General features: G+C 60.8%; 1 protein-coding gene across 11 annotated transcripts; it reads left to right on the top strand.

Moving 5' to 3' along the window:
* The first annotated feature begins 2,380 nt into the window (after window positions 1-2,380).
* Window positions 2,381-18,343, top strand: Prom2 (prominin 2). Of its 11 annotated transcripts, none has more exons than XR_013342658.1 (26): window positions 2,381-2,460; window positions 3,175-4,288; window positions 4,806-4,855; window positions 5,212-5,414; window positions 5,511-5,631; window positions 5,875-5,938; window positions 6,181-6,270; window positions 6,587-6,789; window positions 7,104-7,178; window positions 7,853-7,916; window positions 8,070-8,229; window positions 8,483-8,635; window positions 9,408-9,531; window positions 9,994-10,085; window positions 10,200-10,284; window positions 11,997-12,143; window positions 12,427-12,498; window positions 13,194-13,286; window positions 13,406-13,459; window positions 13,671-13,751; window positions 13,923-13,991; window positions 14,696-14,785; window positions 14,996-15,102; window positions 15,455-15,528; window positions 15,729-16,664; window positions 17,905-18,343. XR_013342658.1 is itself a non-coding variant. In XM_077794295.1 (25 exons), the coding sequence occupies exons 2-24, from the start codon at window positions 4,048-4,050 to the stop codon at window positions 15,516-15,518; spliced, it is 2,502 nt and encodes an 833-aa protein (XP_077650421.1). In that variant the 5' UTR covers window positions 2,381-2,460; window positions 3,175-4,047; the 3' UTR covers window positions 15,519-15,528; window positions 17,905-18,343. The 11 variants fall into 11 exon arrangements, 8 of the variants coding, with proteins under 8 accessions (XP_077650421.1, XP_077650420.1, XP_077650422.1 ...); XR_013342659.1 differs by lacking the exon at window positions 17,905-18,343 and adding an exon at window positions 17,279-17,898; XR_013342660.1 differs by lacking the exon at window positions 17,905-18,343 and having other exon boundaries at window positions 15,729-16,372; window positions 16,516-16,968.
* The last annotated feature ends 1,241 nt before the right edge of the window (window positions 18,344-19,584 follow it).

Below are 19,584 nucleotides of genomic sequence, written 5' to 3'. Positions count from 1 at the left end.
TTCTGATGAGATGATTCCTGGGTGCTGAGCAGAAACGGGCTCCAACCCAGAGCAGGTGGCGCCACCAGAAGCTTCCGCCAGACTCCAGATCTCGCCTGGCCAGCCCGCTGCCCTGCTCGCCCAGTCTCCTAAGGCTGGATGGGCCGCCTTCAGGCCTAGCCCCCCCCCCAGCCACTGTTGCCACGTCCTGTGTCCTCCAGGACACGCCAAGACTCGGGAGTGGACTACTTCCTCCTGGCCGCCTGGTAAGAGCTGTCTTTCTGACACTTGGTGGGGAGCTCCTGGGCACCAGGGTGTCAGGGTCACACAGAGCTCGAGGGCCTGGGAGGTGCCTGCTGCCATGAGCCCCACCTCAAAAGGGGGCCACCAACCACTTTCCTGGCCCTAACAGCAGGGGAAGAGACTGGGTCAGAGACGCGGCTCTGGTTTGGAAGGCTTGAGTGAACCCTAGGGGTTCATGGGCGCTTGGTGCCCAGCATGGTGATGTCATAGGGGAAGAAGGGTTAAGAGGTGACTAGTGGAAAGTGACTAGGTCGTTGGGGACATGGCCCTCGGAAGCATTTAATGCTGGTCTGGTGGAGGAAGTTAGTTGAGGGCATGTTGTTATAAAGGAGCAAGACCAGCCCCCTCCCGCTCTCTGGCTTCTTGTCTCGACATACAATCCCTTACGCACACACGCCCACCATTGTGGCTTCATCCACCGTGAGAAGCCGGTACCATGCTCTTGGACCTAAATAAACTTCTTTTCTTTATAAATTATCCAGCCTCAGGTAATTCATTACACCAACTGAAATGGAACTGAGACGATATTAGAAGAGCACCGAGGACATGACTCATCTTCAACAGGTGTCCATTATCTGTCTAAGTCAGATTCCCGGAGGGAGTCCCCACAATGCTTCTGGGAAGTTTGAGGTTCTGCAAACCAGGTTACCTGGCTCTGGCCAGAAAATGCTGTCCTCCCGTTCGACACAGAGACAAGCAAGTCTTGTGGACATGGAGACTATCTGGTCCCTAGGGACTCGCCAGGCTACACAGAGGGTGCAGGGCCCACCCAGTAGGCTGGGCTGTGAGACCTGAAGCTTCCTACAGCAAGTCTTTCTGGAGGATCTCTCTAGTTGGTGCTAGGCTGCTGCTTCGAGAAGCTCAGGCTGCCCCAGGGAACCAGAGCACAGTCATCTCTGTCTGCCTAGGTCCTGCCTCCCAACTCCGACCACTTCTCTGCTGCCTGAGGTCCCTGGACCACACCCTGAACCACACCCAGCAGCCCGGCGGAGCCTCTTGGGGCCTGCAGTGGTTGGCACAGGAACTCTCAGCACTTTGCTGGAAACCTCACGGGCTGGATGTGGCCTCTCTTTGGGCCTCGCCCCATCCTTACTGCTTGGTGAGCTCAGGAGGACATTCCCAGGGACAGGCCACTCACTGAAGAGTCTTTTCCCTTTCCATCCCACCCGAGGCCACCCGTTCCTCACCCAGCTCACCCAGCATGCACAGAACTTTCGTTTGGGGACTTTCCTATCTATTCTTGACCTACATGCACTTCTCCATTCTCCAACCAGGATAAAATATCTCTGTGCAGATGGTCTCGTACTTACAGTGGCCAGACTTAATGGACTTAATGGTTTTCCAATTTCACGGCGATGTGCAAGTATACCTAGGACACCGTGGTATAGATTCCAAGAAATTGCTGGAAACTTCCAACACTGTTATAAGATAGGCTTTTGTTGGATGGTCTTTGTTCAACTTCAGGCTAATGTAACATTCAATTATAGCAGCCTCACCATCGTTGGGCCTGAGCCCACCTGCTCTCCCAGGCTGGGGATGGAGGAGGCGGGGCTGACCAGTGAATCTGATGATGGGTTGTTCCATCAGGATCCAGCTCAAGAAGGAGACCTAGGGCGTTGACTCCTGGCCTGGCCCCTGACTCAGGAAAACCTCTTTATCCAGGCCTCAATTTCTCCACCTGTCAAACAGGTGAATTTGGTGTCTTCATCAACCTTAGTGCCCCCAGGCCGGGGAAGAGGCTTGGCGTGATTGTGATTCTTCTTTGGGCAATCTTACCTTCCAAGTACAATTAGAGACATTCTATGAAAAACAGTAGCAACAGCCGGTGACAGGGTTAATTATAATAATAAGGGGAGACGGTAAATAGTGAGGATCTGCTTATTTCCCAGGTCCTTGAGGATTTTGGTCCTCCCCCCGATTTTGGTCCTCTGGGCCACGAGTGTGCAGAAAGTACAGAGAGCCTCAATGGCAGTTACTAATTTCCCCATAGGTGGATTATATCCAGCCGGGCAGGAGCTATTTCCATCCTGCTGGTGACGGGGCTAAAGTTAGAAAGTGATCGCCAGGGAGACATTCTTTCTAACTGATTGAACTGGAGCGGGAGGGAGTCAGGAGGAGCAGACCGGCCCTGGAGAGGCCGGGCAGCCTCCGCGAGGCAGGAGCCCCAGCACAGATGCTGTGAGTCTTGGGAGAAGGCTGCGGGGCAGGGGCAAGGTGGCTAGGGCCTCCCTCTACCCACCAGGGTGAGGTCTGCAGGGGAAGAGTCGGGACAGGAACCTCCCCAGCCCACAGCCTGCTCCCACTCCACCAGGTGCCAGGGCACCCCAGTGTGTGACCCCAGAGCTGATCCTCATCTCTGAATCACCCTTTGATGAGGTCCCATTTCCCATCTGCACCCCGTTATTAAGTGGACTCCATGCCTGGTCACCCTTGTTCCCCAGCTCTGAGAAAACTGCGATGGGAAGCAACAGCAAGGCTCCAGAACTCAAAGCCGGCCCAGCCCTACACCAAACTTAAGTCCCCTCTTCGTCACTAGCTCCATCAAGGGCGGTCCCCAGTCCCCATGCCTCTTACCCACCTCATTGAACAGTACTGAGCTACTGCCCTGGACTGAACTTGGGGGTGGGGGGTCCCAAGTTCACCCAAACCACCAAGCCATCCCCTCCCCCCAGGGCTCCTGACAGGGGGGGACTTGCATGGAACCTCACAAACCCCTATTACTTCTCTAAACACAAGTCACATGCATTCAGTGCACAGAAATGAGGACACACGGATGAGCAAGACTCGCTCGTGATTCTCCCAGAGACGATCATGTTCTGTGGCCCTGTGCCCTGTCCTGTTCCGGAACCTGCTATTTGTTATGTATTAACGCTTCGAGTTTCGTGTCAACAGGGACATCTGCACGTGATTGACTCTGAAGAGTGCCCAGTGTGTCGTGGGAGATGCTCCTCTTGTCAGCTCCTCAGGGTGGCCTTTGGGACTGATTCTGGTGTGAACATTGCCACCAGGACATCCTCCATCCATTCAGCAAGATTTCCCCAGGACCTGATCAGCCACCGGCAACTTTGTGGGCACCAGGCATAAGCCGTGTACAAAACCGAGACCTGTGGAGACACATCCCTGGGCATCTCCCGGATCAGTTCTTTCTGTGACTGGGTGGGGCAAGGCTGGGCAGAGGGCACACCCTTACTAGGTTTGCCCCCCCCCACACACACACACACTCAGGGACTACCCTGCCTGTCAGGTGCCCCTCTGTTCCAGGTTGGCCTGGCAGTGATGTCTGGGCATGACCCCTGCGGACAGAACAGGCCCCAGGGGAATCAGGGAAAGTGAGCCGGTTCCCTGGCCTGTGCGCCTGGTCTTGTGACCCCCTGGGGCAGGCTGCACTGGGTGGCTGTGTTTTACCAGATTGAAATTGGGCCACCCCAGAGAGTCCAGAGGCACCCACCTGCCGCCTGAACCTGCTCCCACGGAACCCTGGCCTAGCATCTGAGGAGGGAGGGGAACCCAGGTTTCCCTCCCACCGCCCAAGGCGTCAGGCTCAGGCCCTGCCCCCTACCCCCGGCCTCCGCCCCTGCCGTCCTACGCTCCAGCTCCGGGTGCCCAGGTTGCTCCGGAGCCCAAACCTGTCGGGCCGGTTTGAGAGCTGCAGGGACAGAGGGAGCAAGGCTGCCGAAGGATGCACAGCCTGCCCCGGGGTCGCCTGCACACTCCGCCGCTTGAGACGGACCTGCCTACCCCGCTGCCCGCCTGCCCGACCCCACGATGCGCGCGCTAGGCCTCCTGGCGCCCCTGCTGGGGCTGGGCCTGGGGCTGGCGCTGAGTCTGCCGCCCCCGGCGGCCACGGACTGCACCTCGCTCGGCCCCTCGGAGCGCCTGGCATTCTCCCCAGCGGCCAGGACCCGTTGGCTGGCCCCCCGAGTCAGGGCGCCGGGGCCCCTGGACCCCCTTTACGGCATGGTGCGCCGCTTCCTGTCCGTGGTGCAGCTCAACCCGTTCCCTTCGGGTGAGTGCGCTCCTCCCCTCCCCTCCCCTGGCGCACCTCTGGCCGCTGGTCCCCCGCAGCCTCCCTGTCCATGGGCACATGGAGGGGAGGGCAGGGTCCCCAGCATCCCGTCAGCTTTCTTCCTCCCAGAAGTCCTGGGGGGGGTGCGGGGTACCCTAGGAAAAAGTTCCAGAACCTTCTGGTGTGACCTTGGGCCAGCCCCTTTCCCTCTCCAAGCCTGTTTCTCCTCTAACTGGAGGACCTTGAGTTAGAAGCACATGACATTAGCCTGGCACATTCTCTGAGTCTGGGGGCACCTGGGGTTGAGAGGGCCAGGGGTGGGGTGGGACCTGGAGGGGAGGGCTGCTAGGCCAGGCCCCTCCAGGTCCAGAACCTGCCTGGAGGGACTCCCCTGGGGCAGCGCTGAGGCCCAGCAGGATGGCCTCAAAGATCCCACTGGGCCTGGCAGTGGGGAGGGGTGACGCAGGGCCAGGGCAGTGGCTGTCCCCGAACTTTCAGCTTGGCTCTTTCCCCACAGAGTTGGTAAAGGCCCTGCTCAACGAGCCGTCCTCCTTGAAGGTGGATGAGGTGAGAACCGAGGCGGACCTGCTGGAGTGGGGCCTGGGGCTGAGCAGGAGGGGTCGTGTGGCAGCTCAGTCCCCTCTGCCCGGTGCTGGCCAAGGTGGGGTCTCGGTCATCCCTCCCCCTCTCCAGGGCTCCTGCAGTGGCAGGCCTGGGTTCCAGCCGCAGCTCTGCAGTGAGACAGAACCTCCCTGAACTTCAGTTTTCTCCTCTGTAAGATGGTAGCCGGGAAGGACACCGTGTCCTCCTTGCATTGACCACCAAGAAGAGAGGCACGCCCTCCACCCTCGCTTCCCTCTGCATCGGGGGAAGCCAGGCTGGGAGAGGGGTCGGGACCGCCTGACGCGTTGCCGCCCTGCCAGGTGGTGCGGTACGAGGCGGGCTACGTGGTGTGCGCAGTGACCGCGGGCCTCTACCTCGTGGCAGTGCCCACGACCGGCCTCTGCTTCTGCTGTTGCCGCTGTCGCCGGCGCTGTGGTGGCCGCGTGAAAACTGAGCACAAGGCCATGGCCTGTGAGCGTGGCACACTCATGGCCTTCCTGCTGCTGACCACCATCATACTGCTGTGAGGAGCGGCCCTGGCTGGGCGGGAGGGAGGGCCGGCCGTGGCCCAGACCCCCGGACGCCCCGCCAACCTTTCCTCCTCGCCTTCCTCCCACAGGGCTGGTGTGGTCTGTGCTTTTGTCACCAACCAACGCACACATGAGCAGATGGGACCCAGTGTTGAAGCTGTGCCCGAGACACTGCGCAGCCTCCGGGGCCTGGTCTCCGATGTTCCCGGGGTGAGCACCAAGTCATGCCCCTGTCCCCAGGTGCCTCCTGAGCACCAGGCCCAGGCAGGACAGAGCAGAGGGGGGGGCCCTGTGTTCATAGCCTGCAAAGGGGAAAAGGTGCCCTTCCTTGGCACACGTGGCCACCCCCTGCTGGGGAGTCGCTGACATGAGTAACTGCCCCGGTGCTGTCCCCAGGAGAGAAGGGGCTGCCAAGGGACAGGAAAGGTGGCTTACAGCCTTGTGTTTGTCTAGGAGCTCGAGACCGTGGCTAAGCAGTTCTCTGTGCCCCAGGAGCAAGTCTTGAAGGAGCTGGACGGTGAGAGTGGCGTCAGCTGGCCCCAGGGCCCTAATCTTGGCCTTCTCCTGGTACACCCTGTCACAGCGGGATGGCCCAGCTGGCTTCCCAGCACAGCAGGCCCCCTGCTGTGGGGTGGAGAAGCCAGCAGCACCCTGCAGAGCCAGGGCTGGGACCTGGGGAGCAGGATTGGGGTGGGGGTAGGGTCACCCTCAGCTCCTGGGGGCCAGCTCTGAGAATGCCCCATGCCCTGTGTTCCCCAGGGATTGGTGAGAGCATCGGCCCCACCATTCACAGCCAGCTCAGGAGCACCATGTACTCGGTACTGGCCTCAGTACACAGCCTGGGTCAAGGTGAGCTGGGCCAGTGTCTTGCATGGGGTGGGGCCCAGCAGATGACCACCTGGGCTGGACCACCCTCACCCGGCCCTGGATTTCCAGCTGCCTACCCCACCCGTGATGTCCCCATCCCATCATCCCAGATCCCCGTGTCCTCGGGCATCTCTGCCCACTTCCTGGTTTAACGGGCCCTGGGGCAGTTTCCACTGTGACCTGACAGGTCAATGACCACAGGTCCCTTTGGCCAGAGGGGAGGACTGTCCTTCCTCTTGCAGAGCTGCTGTGGAGGCCAGGAGCTGTGGCGTCAGCTCAGGCCAGGTACGGGTCTCAGCCCTGCAGGTCTCCATGGACCGGCTCCGGGCCCTGAACAGCACCTTGGTGGAGCTGCAGGAGGGACAGCAGCAGCTGGTGCTGGCTCTTGAGAAGCACCGAGACCGCCTGCTCACCCTGCTGCAGCAGCCTGGGTGCAGGAAGGACTGCACAGACACCCAGGACCGGGCCCGAGCCCTGGAGCTGGCCGCTGACTTCACCCAGGTGCAGGCCAGGGGCAGAGGCTTGGCTCTCTGAAGGGACCCTCCAGCATCCTCATGGCCTGGGGTTTCCTGAGGCCCACTGCCCTGGTCCCCTCCCAGGCTGCTCCTTCCCCTCCTGAGCACTAGAGCCCAAGGCCAATGACCTTCACCTTGGCAGCGAGTCAGAGCTCTCCCCAGGACACACGTGGTGCCTTGGACTTCACGCACACTGGCTCTGGCAGCTGGGCTGAAGCAGTCCCCACTTGACACCTGAGGGCTCAGAAAGGCACCCACCCCTTCCTCCTGCTGTTCCCTAGACATCTCGCCCCTTTGCAGGTGCCCCCTGTGGACAATGTCTTGCATCGCCTGAAGGGTGTCCCCGAGGCCAACTTCTCCAACATGGTCCAGGAGGTGAGCGCCCACTTGGGCCCCCTGACTCCTCTTCCTGCCTGGGCACTCACAAACGGGGACCTCAGTTTACCTGTTTTGAAGTGGGAATCCAGTGGAACCTAAGACTTGAGGCCACACCCGTCACCTTGGGCTGGGGGCTCATGACGCCGGTCCTTGGCGGAGGCAGGCCTGGGGTGGGGTGGGCTGGGGGTCAGTGAGCGAGCCCCTGGCTGAGCTCTGCCAGGCAGGCGGGCTCTCCTGGGTGGAGACCGCCCTGGGGGAGGGTGCCGGTGAGTCAGCACCTGTGACCTAGAACCTGGAGTTGGGGAAACAGTGAGTCAGCCATACAGGTGGCTGGAGCGGGAGGTTCTGGGAAGAAGGAAGTGGGAGCTGAGGTGGAATGGCAGATGGGAGCTGAACTTCTGGAGACAGGGCTGGCAGTCCTGTGCAGGATGGACGGGACAGGAGGGGATAGCTGAGGTGACCTGTTGTCTGGGAAGGGACTGGGAGTGGAAGGACAGGGTCTCAGACTGGGCTTTGCAAGACGAAAGCAGAGACCAAGAGAACCAAGGGACTGTGACCCGAGCAGAGAGCAGCCAGGAGGGATGCCCGCCCTCTGAGGCCTGGTGGCTTGGGACCCCCAAGCTGGGACACCAGCTGGAGGGTCGGAGGCACAACCCCCCTGGTTCCTGCAGGAGAACACTACCTTCAACAGCCTCCCGTTCCTGGTGGCCATGCAGATGGAGCTGGTGATCAAAGGTGAGCCCCTGGGAGCCAGGCTCTTCCAGGGGAGAGGAGTGGGGCAGTGGTGACCAGGGCTGTCCTCCCTGGCGGGCCCTCGGTAGGTCCCAGGGGTTCTTCCCTGGCCCCTGGGTGCCCTCTGCATCCCCTGAGACCTGTGGCTTCGGGCAGATCTGAAGGAGGCGGTGGCCCAGAAGCCAGAAGGCATGGGGACACTGGCTGAAGCGTTCCCCGAATTGGAAGCAGCTCCCCGCTGGAGCCGGGCCCTGGAGGAGTTGGAAGAAAACAGCCGTCCCTACCTGCAGGAGGCGCAGAGATACGAGACCTACAGGTACCCAGGGCCCTGGGGCCGGGCAGGGTGGGTGTCCGGCCTCTCTGTGGCTGGAGCCCCACCTCTAGCCCCCGCCACCCCTGACTGCCCTGCACCTCTGCCTGTTTTAAGTCAGGACCCCTGATTCGTCTCTACCCCGCTGTGTGCCGGGACCTGAGTAGCAGGGCTTCGGGAAGCGTCCACACCCGCTCCTCTACACTCTAGCCTTGGGTCCCGCACCAGCCCCTCCAGAGCTCCAACCCCTCTGTGACAGGTGGGCAGTGGGCTGCGTGCTGTGCTCTGCGGTCCTGCTCGTGGTGGCCTGTAACCTGCTGGGCCTCAGCCTGGGCATCTGGGGACTGTCTGCCAGAGAGGACCCCAGCCAATCGGAAGCCAAGGGCGAGGCCGGAGCCCGCTTCCTCATGGTGTAAGAAGCCCCTACTTCCTGGGAGACCCTGGGCAAAGGCCAGCCATGGGCCTCGGTGTCCTCATCTGCATCAGGGGGTTGGACCAGAGCAGGAAGGATGGACAGAAAACTTCCCCGCGCACACACACCAGGGACAACTGTGGTCCTCAGGGGGCGTGCTTCCCACTGGGTTCAGACCAGCGCCTCGGGATCCAGGCAGCAGCACCGGCACCAGAAGGCAGAGTCCTATTTCTCCACCTTCCCTACACTAGCTGTTGTCTAATAGGGTGCTGCTGCATGCAGTCGGGCAGGCTGTTCACTGCACAAGGGTGACAGCCCTTGGGAGCATGTTTCATTCTCTGAGCCTTAGAGCCTGGATGGGGCTGTGGCAGTCTCACAAAAGAGCCTACAAGTCAGTGGCACCTGGCCTCAGGTCCTTACTGCCCATTGGGGTGCTGCTCCTGCTGGCCAGCCATGCCTGGTGACCCCTTTGGAAGGCTGGGTTCTGGATCGGGCCACCTCCACAGGCACTAGGTGCCAGGCAGACCTGGCTCTCTGCACACAACAGCTGCCCCTTCTCTAGGCTGCCAGGGCCAGCAGGACCCCAACAACAAGGTGGGGTGAAGTGGGACCAGGAGGGACCTCCCAGGAGGCCCAGTCCCCCATCCCACTCCCCACCAGGCTCTGCCCTGCAGTCCACTCAGACCATGCTGGCCCTGGGGTGTGGCTGGGGACGGAGGGCTGGCCTGGGCAGCCGCCCTGCCCCCCTCAGCCTGCCTCTCGCCCTCCCCAGGGGGGTGGGCTTCAGCTTCGTCTTCGCCGCGCCCCTCATCCTCCTGGTCTTCCTCACCTTCCTGGTGGGCGGCAACGTGCAGACCCTGGTGTGCCGCAGCTGGGAGAGCGGGGAGCTCTACCAGGTGGGCCTGCCACCGCTCCGGGGACCCAGAGCCGGCGGAGGGAGGCGTGGGCAGAGAAGAAGGGGCGAGAGGGAGAGAGGGGGGCAGAGTGGGCACAGAGACAGGAAGGCCCAGGGGACAGGACAGGGGAGAACCCGTGCGCCTCCAGACAAGGACCTCGTGGTTCCACTCACACCTGGCCCCTCCCTCCTCCCACTCTGAGCCCGGGGCCTGGGGCCCTGGGTGCGTTCTGGTGGTGAGCTGGGAGCTGGCCTGGGCTCTCTCCGAGGGTCAGGCTGACCCACCACCCTCCCAGAGAGTCATGGGAATCGCCCCAGCCAGGAGGGGCCCGGGGCTCATTCAGGTTACAGGCAAGCTCTGGGTCTGGAGATGCTTCCCCCGGCCTGCTCTGCCAGGGTGGGCTCAGGGGAGCGGGCAGCCTGGCCATCACGCTCACCCCCGTCTCTCCCTGTCCATGCCCAGTTTGCAGACACCCCGGGGAACCTGCCCCCGTCCCTGAACCTGTCCCACCTTCTCGGCATGAGGAAGAATGTCAGCGTCCTCCTGACCTATCAGTGAGTGGGAGCCTGGGCTGGGGGCAGGGGGGCCTGCGGGGAGGGCAGAGTGGCTGTCCCCTTAGGGTGATGCGGGCCACCAGCCCCCTTCCTCTGTGTTCACCCTCCCCCCAGGCAGTGCAGGGAAGGGGCTGCCCTCTGGAAGGTCCTGCAGCTGGATGACTCCTACAACCTCGAGAAGCACCTGGATCTCAGCCAGGTAGGAGAACATTCCAGAAGGCTGTGAGGACCTCTCCTGCAGATACTCCTCCTCAGGTCCTGCTTCTGTGGAGGCGCCGATTCTGGGAACCCAGGGAGTCTGGTTGAGGTGCTCGGGGCCTGGCCCAGGACTAGAGCCGGGCCCCTGCCCAGCACCCAAGGCCAGCCTGACCCCCAGGACTCTCCCTGTGCCTCCTGGAACTTGGGGCATTCGCCTGCCAGAGGTCACACAGGAAGTTGGTGGAGATGCTGGCCCATGCTGGCCAGGGGCAGCTCTAGAACAAACCAAGATGCCACCTCACGAGAGAGGGGCGGACTTTGAGAACATGGCTCTAAATGTGTGGAGGCTGTGAACCTCCCCTCCTGCCTCCCTGGTGCCTAGTTGAGGTGGGAGGTGGAGCCATTTCTGAGCGTGTCCTGGGAAACCCACACCCCTCCCTGGCCTGCCCCCGCTGCCCTGGGAAGCAGCAGGCTGACTTCTGATTCTGCTTCCTCCCGAGTTCGCCCCCAACTCCTCTCAGGTCCACCCCGGTTCTTGGTCCACGGGGCCCAGTCCCAACTCCAAGCCTTAAGCTGTGTGACCTGGGACAGCTGGCGTCAGACCTCAGCTCACTCCTGTCCGCTTCTTGACCCAGAAAGGAGGTCCACTGAGCTGGCGTACCCTAGGGAGAGGCCAGGGACACTGCCCCAGGGTGAAGGCTGCTGGCTGGGGGTCCCGGCTCCAGGGAGAGAGGTCTCAGGCCTGGTCCTGGGAAGGGAAAGGGTCCAGCTCAGGGAAGAGTCTGGACAGATAGAACTTAAGGTCCTCAGAGTCCATCCGGCAACTGACCCGGGGGACCTTAGAAATTTCATCCTCAAGTCAGAAAGCCACAGCTGATTATGCAGGGATCAGTGAGGCAGGCGAGCCTTCTGGGGCCCGCTGCGTTGACCCCCCCATACTGAGACCCCCTCCTAGGAGGCGAGGGCTTTTCCGTCACAGTGGTGGAGCGGGGAAGCAGCCTGGGGGAATAGTGAGCGGAGATGGGCTGCATTTTCTAATTTGCTGTGCATCGTCCAGGAGATGAACCCCCTGTCTGGTTTCAGTTTCTCTCTGGTAAACTCTGAGACTGAACTTTCATGAGCCCTAAATCTCTTGCCGTGATGGTAGGACAATGCCAAGGATCTTTCCTGGAAATGCAATTGTGTCCCTCCCTCCCTCCCTCCCTCCCTCCCTCCCTCCCTCCCTCCCTCCCTTCCTTCCTTCCTTCCTTCCTTCCTTCCTTCCTTCCTTCCTTCCTTCCTGTAGTCCACAAACTTGGGCCTCAGCCACTACGTGGGAGTCTTTGCTCTAATGCCCGGGGCTGGTGTCTAGAGTAGGTAGACGAGGTCCCACGGTCACGGGGGCTGATGGCAGTTGACAAGTAGACAAATGAAAAAAAGATGATCTCAGAACCTGGGGCCCTGGAAAGACCTCAACTCTGCGGATGTGAAAAAGAGGGGCCAGAGGACAGGGAGGCCCGTGCTGGCAGCCTGGTGGCCAGTAGATGCAGCGCAGAGGCCGGGTCCTGGAGGGTGTGCAAGGAGGCTGGCAGGGGGTGGGGTGCGTCTGGGTGGTCCTGCCTACCCAGCACGGAGGTCCTGAGGGCTGGTGACCGCTGACCGCCGGCCTGGGGAGCGTCTGGGACCCTGGCTTGCCACCTGGGCGTGCTCCCCATCCTCCCCCTCCTCCCCCAGTACACCCACAACCTGCAGCAGAACTTGCAGAACTTCAAACCGAATGTGCAGAATCTGGAGCTGTTGAGCCCCGAGGCCCACCGGGACCTGGAGGCGCTGCAGAGCAGTGGGCTGGAGAAAGTCAACTACCAGGCCTTCCGCGTGCAGGTGGACATGGCCCCTCAGGTCCCCGCAGGGTGGAGGGGCCTCAGAGAGGCTCTCACCTCCCAACCCTCCCAGCCGCTCCGAGGTCCTCCCTGCTGGGAGCCGCCACGCCCTCGGCCCACCCCCAGCGCTGTTCCTGGTGCTGAGCCCCCTGCAGCCCGCGCTGGGCAGCTCCGCCTGGGCTCCACCAGAGGGCACCTCCTTTTGTGGTTGTCTTGGGAAATGTCTGAAACGTGGCCAGGGGCCTCAGCACTCACCCCTGGTGGCCTCTCCCGTCTGCCCTCAGATCCAGAGCCCTGTGGTGAAGACTGACCTGGAGCAGCTGGCCCAGGAGCTGCAGGGGCTGGCCCAGGCCCAGGTGAGAAGCCGGCAGAGGAGGCCCGGGGGTGCGGGAGGCCAGGATGCTTGCATGGGAGAGGGGATGAGGGCAGAGGCAGGGGACCGAGGGTCCCCTCACCAGTGACAGCTGAGGCTCTTCGTCCCCAAACTGGGCTGCAGGCTTTGCACCATCTGTTCCAACTCAAGCTCCGCCACCAATGGGCTGTGTGGCCTGGGATGAGTCGTTCAGCCTCTCTGAGCCTCAGTCTCTTTATCCATAAAAAGGACTGACAGTCACCTCAGATCAGATGAGGTAACTGGCCTGATATCGTGTGTCTCCTATGCACATGCCCGTCATGGACATGCAGGGACAGGGGTCGCGGGGACCCCAGGACAGCCCTCCAGGGGAAGGAATGGCATTTTGTAATCACAGATATTTAGAGTTTGGGACGTTCTCTCTGACATCTCTGAGACCCTGCAGCCACCTAGCTTGGTGGGCAGGCAAGGAGCATCCCTTGGTGTCTGCAGATGCTACCGTAGCTGATAAGGGTCCCGTGGCTGACTAGGGGCAGACCTAAAACTCGGGCACAGGTCTCCCTGGAGCTGAGAAGTCTCCTCTGCTGCCTCTGATCCTAGCCTCCCACCTCCCCTCCGTGGAGAGTCTGGGTCAAGGATTCTTAGGCAGAGCCTGTCTCGCGGGGCGTGGGGGACATTCTGGTCTCTGTCCACTCTCAGGGCAATTCTTCGTTGGGGCAGCAGCTGAGAATGGAGGCCCATGGGCTTAGAGATCTCTATCAGGAGAAGGTTGTCCCCCGGCAGAACCTGGTGGTGAGTCCTGAGGCCCAGGCGCCTGCGGCCTGCCGGGGAGAGGGCAGCGAGGAGCAGGAGGCCCGGGGGCCACATGCACCCCTCGCACCCTCCCCCACCAGCATGGTCTCTCCCCACAGGCACAGCTCAACCTCAGTGTCAGGGCCCTGGAATCCGCTGCCCCTCGTCTTCAGGTGGCCGCAGGGGGTGGGCATGGGCTGCAGACGGAGGGAGGGCCACGGTGAGGTGGGAAGGAGGAGGGGTGGGGGGCCTTGGTGACCACCACTCAGTCTCAGGGCCCTCGGCGCTGACCCTACCCTGCTCAGGTGAGCGGTGACTGTGGGGAGTGGCTGGCTGCTGTCCTGCTCCCTGAGGGGGACAGAGCCGAGGCTCCTCTCCCTCCAGCTGCAGACCGCGGGCGTCCTGAGCCACGTCGCTGACCTCGAGAGGGAGCTGCCTGCCAGGGCCGCCCGCATCCTGATGAACGTGAGTGGGGCTGGGGACTGGGCTCCACCCCAGCCTCTCCTTGAACCCTGACCCTCAAGGTGGCTCCCAGGGAGGCCCATCCTGCCCTGAGGGTGTCAGGCCTGGGGTAGGGGCCTCCTGGCCTCCTGGCCTCCTGGCCTCCTGCCAGCCTGGGCCTCCTCTTTCTTGCAGGAGAGTGCCTGCTTCCTGAGCCGGGAGTTGAGCTACTTCTCGCAGTACTTGGCCTGGGTGAGAGAGGAGGTGCGTGGGGGCTTGGACCTTGTCTGGCCTCAGAGCAGCTGAGGGTCACCCACGCCCAGGGGAGCAGCTGGTCACCCTGTCCTTTGGAGGTGCCTCAGGCTTTCAGGGTTGAACCCAAACTCCCGAACCTGGCATCGGCACCCCTGGTTTTGCTGGCTGATCTCTGCCCGCCCACCTCTGCCCAGCGCCAGTGTGAGCTGGGAGGGCCCTGGCCGTCTAGAACGTGCCGTCCACGCCGTGCCCCTGCCCTTCCGTGGTCACAGCCCACCTCCTCTTCCAGGCGCCCGCTGGCCAAACCTCTGAGAGCTGTCCTGGCTCTGCACTGGCCACAGGGGGCTGGCCTGGCCTGAGTGTGTCTGTGCACATGCGTGTGTGTACAAGCACATAAGGCCACGTGGGCAAGCACGTGCACATGTATGTGTTGCTGTCCAGTGAGGGCCACTCAGAGCTCAGTGCTGGGCACAGGGTGGGTCTAGCTCGGGCCGAGCCACCAAGGGCAGGAGCTGAGCAGGAGCAGGAGCGTCTCCATCTCTGGGCCTGCACCCTGTGCCTGCCCAGGGCCGCTGCCCGCATCTGTGTAAGGTGTGCAGGGCTCCAGCCATGTCCCTGGACCTCTGTGTGTCCCTGTCCACCTCTTGCTGAATGTGAGGTGCACACCTGAGGGGCAGGGGTCTCCCCATGTGCCCACCTCCTTTCCATCACAGGTGACTCAGCGCATCGCCACCTGCCAGCCCCTCTCCGCAGCCCTGGACAATGGCCGTGTGATCCTGTGTGACATGGTGGCCGACCCCTGGGTGAGTGCCCCGGCTCATCAGGGCCCGTGGACATGGAGGCCCATGGATGGGCAGTGTGAGCAGGCCATGCGGCGCCCCCAGCCCGGGGCCTGCTCCCAGCCCTCCCAGCGCTGGTCACAGCTGTCCCCGTCCCTCGCTGGGCCAGTGCGGAGGCTGCAGAGCAGCAGGGAAGGCCGCCCGGCCAGCTGACTGACCTCACACCCCTTCCAGAACGCCTTCTGGTTCTGCCTGGCCTGGTGCACCTTCTTCCTCATCCCCAGTGTCGTCTTTGCTGTGAAGACCTCCAAATACTTCCGTCCTATCCGGAAACGCCTCAGGTGAGGGGCTGCCAGGATCTCAGGGGACAGGGGGGCCACTGGAGGCCCAGGAAGGAGTCTTTATAGACACTGGACCTCATCCCCTGCCCTACCTACTCCTGAAACCTGGCAGAGAAGAATCATAGTCTAGGCCTGAAGAGACACATGCACTAAGGAGTTCCATGGCCTGGAAGTCCTCCCCTATGTCTGCCCCACATCCTTCTTACTGTAACACATCCACCGAAGCATAGCATCTTAAAACTCTTCCTCTCTCCTGGAGGGCCTCAGAGGCAGGAACATCAGGACTTGGGTTTGTCCCTGTGTGGGAGCTGGGGTTCTGTTCTGGGGACACTTTTCTTTTGCTGTGCTGCAGCTCTACCAGCTCTGAGGAGACTCAGCTCTTCCACATCCCCCGGGTCACCTCCCTGAAGCTGTAGGATGCAGCAGGTAAGAGCTGCTCCACCCCTCAGTTCCTCCATGCTGGGGGCTCAGGGTGGGGAGCAGAGGGGCTGGGACCAGGGGTCTCCAAGAGGGCAGGGAGGCTTGGGGACCTGGTGGCGTCTGGGCCCGGCTGTGGCCATTCGGCAGCGGATCTGACAGGCGGGAGCCCTGGTCCCCGCCCCCCAGCACTCTCTCCTTCCTAACAGGGCAAGGTGCCCCCTGGGACTGCCTGTCCCCACTTTGATTCAGCCTGGACTAGAGGACTTCTGTAGCTCTTGCCCTAGAGCCCAACCTGGCCCCAGATCTGGGCTGTCTCCCAATTCCACCTTCCCTGGCCCCATCCTACCTGTTCCCCTTCCACCCTTCTCTGCTCATAACCCCCTTCATTCACCTCCCAAATCATACAGCGCCTGCAGGTTCCTCCAGGTGTCTCGCCCTTATCCTCCTTGCTGCAATACATCAGCACCAAGAAGCACCTGTTCTTCACCTACTGGAACCCCGTCCCCAGCCCCTTGGGTGGGACAGAAGCCCTGCCCAGCCCTGCCCTGTCCCCACCTGGGGCCCCCTCTGTTCCTCTCCAAGCTCCTGCCTCTTGCCCTCACCTCCCATCAGCCCAGATTCCCTCCTGCTCCCTCCCCAGCCCTCTCCTTCCTCCTCCAGGGAAGTCCTTCTCTCCCTTTGTCCCCTCTTTATCTTGTCCCCACTATTATCTTGCTGGCCCCAGGGACTCCTCTACTCAACCAAACTAATCAGGCCACCACGACCCAGGTCTGGGCTTGGGCTCTGCCTGGTGGCCCCTGAGCCCTCCACTGCCCTGGGCCCCAGCCTGGACTTAAGGGACCTCAGTGGGGTGAGTGGCCTCTACGGCCCGAGCCTCTGCCTGCACCGGGTTAGGAGTCCTTGTGTCAGCCCTACCCCTCCCTGCGTCCCCTCCCTGCGTCCCCTCCCTGCGTCCCCTCCCTGCTTCTCAGGAGGCAGTGTCTTCCCCAGCAGCTTTCCCAGGAGGGCCCCTGTGTACATGGCTGAGGCCATCCCAGCCCGTGCCCGTCATCACCGCCAAGCTGAACCGAGTTCCACAAGGGAGAGAAGAGATGGCAGCTCTCCGTTCCCTGGAAGCCTCGGCTTGGGGTCCCAGAAGCCAGGTCTCTCAGGCTGGGTCCCTGAACACAGCTGGGGTTTAATGAGGGTTGTGGAGACAAGAGTGCCGAGGCCTCTTCTGGCTTCAGGCATCCAGGGGTGATTCCAGCCACCAGCAGGGGAGCAGCACCCATCTGGGGGCCTGCCCAGGAGCAGCCAGACCTGGCCCCCAGCCTGGCTCTGGTGCTGGCTGGCTGGGCACCAGGAACATGCACTGCAGGTCCCTCACCTCGGTGTCTCCTTTCATAGCATGGAGGCACCCTAGCCCCATGGAGGGTCGTGACAATTAAACGTGATCTGTGGAATGCCCTTGGCCGAGGGCTGCTGTTTTCCATCACGACTTAGCTGGACCAAAGGCAGAGCCAGGGTCTGGGTGGGCACAAGGGAAAGGGGAGATGGGTCCGTGTTCGAAGGCCAAAGCCCATGACAGCGGTGGTCTCCTGAATTTCAGGATGTGTCTGTGTTTAATTGCGTCTTACAAACCAGCAACAGATTTTCCACTGGGAGTCAGGGTGGTGCCTATGTGACATCTCCAACAAGCATCCTCACATTCAGCACAGTCGCTCTTCTTGGCTTTCCCCAGAGGGTTTTATTTGTTTGTTTTGATGTTTGCTCGCAGGCCGGCTTGTGCAGAGGAAGTGGCACCCTGCCTATTAAACATGCCATGGGTGCCATGGCACACACCTGTACTCCCAGCAACTCAAGAGGCTGAGGAAGGAGGGTCACAGGTTCAAGGCCAGCCTCAACAACTTAGTGAGACCCTAAGCAATTTAGCAAGACTCTGTCTCCAAATAAAAATAGAAAAGGTCTGGGGATGTAGCTCAGTGGTAGAGCTCTCCAGTACCATAAAAAAAAAAAAATGAAGTAGAAATAATGTAAAAGTCATGTCTAGTTCTCTATTATAATTGCCTCTTGTCATCAATATATTTAAGCATAGTTTTGCCTTTTTGTTTTGTTTGTGGTGAGAGGGATTGAGCACAGGGCCTCGTGCGTGCTAGGCAAGCTCTCTACCGCTGAGCTCCATCCCAGCAGCAGAGTTATTTAAAGTTGAGCAATTCCTTTGTAGGGAGACCCATGGGTCTGTTTCTAGTGGCTGTTTTTCCCCTGGGTTTTGTTTGATTTCTCGTATCCCTCTTTGGGGACTTGGTGGATTTTGACTGACTTGGGTACTCACTGTATCTGAAACCAGTAGGAGGCCTAGGATGAAGTTCTCTTCCTCCAAGAAACCTATGTTTACATCTGCAGGTGTCTGGGGACCTGGCAAACCAGGTTGCTTGAGTCCACTTGCGGGAAAGAGATGATTTTTCCGTCCCTAGGCGGAATTCTTCATTTCCACTTGACTCATTCCTAGCCTGAGGGTCTCTGGGGTCCCAGCCCAGAGTACAACAGACGTGCCGGGCACACTCTTCTCGTGGGCCTGGTCTGTCGCCCCAGAAGTTGTTCAAAACTCTGCACCTTTGCGGTATCTTCTGGAATCAGCAGACCCTCTAGGGAGAAAGCAGCCGCGGTGCTGGGCGCCGGTCTCTGGATGTCCTCCTTTCCCAGGTCTTGGCACTGTGATCCGTGGCTGTCTGGTTAGCTTCCTGGTGCCCTCAATCACCCTTAAATAGACCTACATAAGTATACATTGTAAATATTAAATGTATACATTATGTATATTAAATAAATCAGTAGGTTAAAAAGCTGCTGGCTGCTGTGCAGGTGCTTCTGTGTGTGTGCACGGGGGTGTGTACATGTATACGTGCAGCCACATGTCTACATGCAGTCATCTGAGCAACTTTTAAAGTTGTCCTCAGCTGGGAATTTGGAACAAATCACCTTTCCACCATGATCAGAAGTCATGGTCCTAAAAGTCGATTTTGATATTCCTCCTGAGAACTGGCCAGTGGCCGCCTCACTTCAAATCTAGTATCCAGAAGTCCAGCCCAGCCCCGCCGAATGCTGGTTTTGCACCGGAGCTTGTTCAGAGAGCACCAGTCGTTCAGGGCTGGGGATGGCACTCAGCAGTTGACAAAGAGGTGGAAATGATGTGGGAAGGCCGCCTCATGACCTGGTTTTAGAATGTTGGGATTCTGCCAGGCAAATTCTGCTTCACAGGTGAAACAAAGTCCCCATGATCACAGTCTGGTCTGTCATTCCAACAGGAGCAGATGTCAGGGGTCCTGAAGGGGGCGGTTGACATGTGTGCTTGAGCAGACGAAGCTCCATGATGTTTCTATCTGGTTCAAGTTCACAGAAGTTGGACTCAGGTTCTCTGGAGCTGAGCCTGGGGGTTTCCTGTTGGATGAGCCGCTGCTTCCATTCCCTGCGGGAGCACGGGAAGGAGGCTGTGTCTCCAGGGAGATCTGATTCAGATGTCCTTGATGTCCCTGTGGCACAAGAGATGACAGATTGGGGGCCCTGGGAGTTCTGCCAGGTGCTCCACCTGGCTGCCCAGCACAAAGCCCTGTGGCAGATTTTGCCCAAGAAACGCCACATGGGCCAGGACATCTGAGGTCCCTAGCAGTGGCTGGGTGTGCAGAAGGAGGGCCACGTGATGGGGCTGGGACAATGTGACTTCACCTGTATTCACTGAGCTGAGTATCCGTCAGGGAGTGTGCTGCACACTTACCTGAACTAATGACCAGGTGGCCAGCGCTACTCAGCTACTTGGTTGGGAAAACCAGAGCATGGACACTGAACAGGGGCTGAGTACCAAGGGCGCCACCTATCCAAGGGGACCCACGGTGATGGCGGCCTTCGGAATCCTCCGCGCCCAGCCTGACAGTCTGTGGCCCTGCTCAGAATGACAGTGTCCCCGTTCCCACCTGCTAGAGCCAGGGCCCTCTGCTTAGCGCCTTGGGCCTGCCTCTCCCTGGGCCCTGCCTCTCCAGGCTGGAATGCCAGGGACTGATCCAGGAGGCGGTGGCCAGCCTGCTCCCCACA

This window comes from Urocitellus parryii (genome assembly GCF_045843805.1).
Source record: "Urocitellus parryii isolate mUroPar1 chromosome 12 unlocalized genomic scaffold, mUroPar1.hap1 SUPER_12_unloc_3, whole genome shotgun sequence".
Classification (NCBI taxonomy): domain Eukaryota; kingdom Metazoa; phylum Chordata; class Mammalia; order Rodentia; family Sciuridae; genus Urocitellus; species Urocitellus parryii.
Note: the sequence above shows the minus strand (reverse complement) of the source record. Positions and strands in the feature narration are given on the sequence as shown.

Bases quoted from the DNA above. Each gene is read 5' to 3' on its own strand.
- Prom2 (XM_077794295.1), top strand. From the start codon at position 4,048: ATGCGCGCGCTAGGCCTCCTGGCGCCCCTGCTGGGGCTGGGCCTGGGG. The intron at 8,230-8,482 runs GTACCCAGGGCC...CCTCTGTGACAG, and splicing joins CAGAGATACGAGACCTACAG to GTGGGCAGTGGGCTGCGTGC. The intron at 14,786-14,995 runs GTGAGTGCCCCG...CACCCCTTCCAG, and splicing joins ACATGGTGGCCGACCCCTGG to AACGCCTTCTGGTTCTGCCT.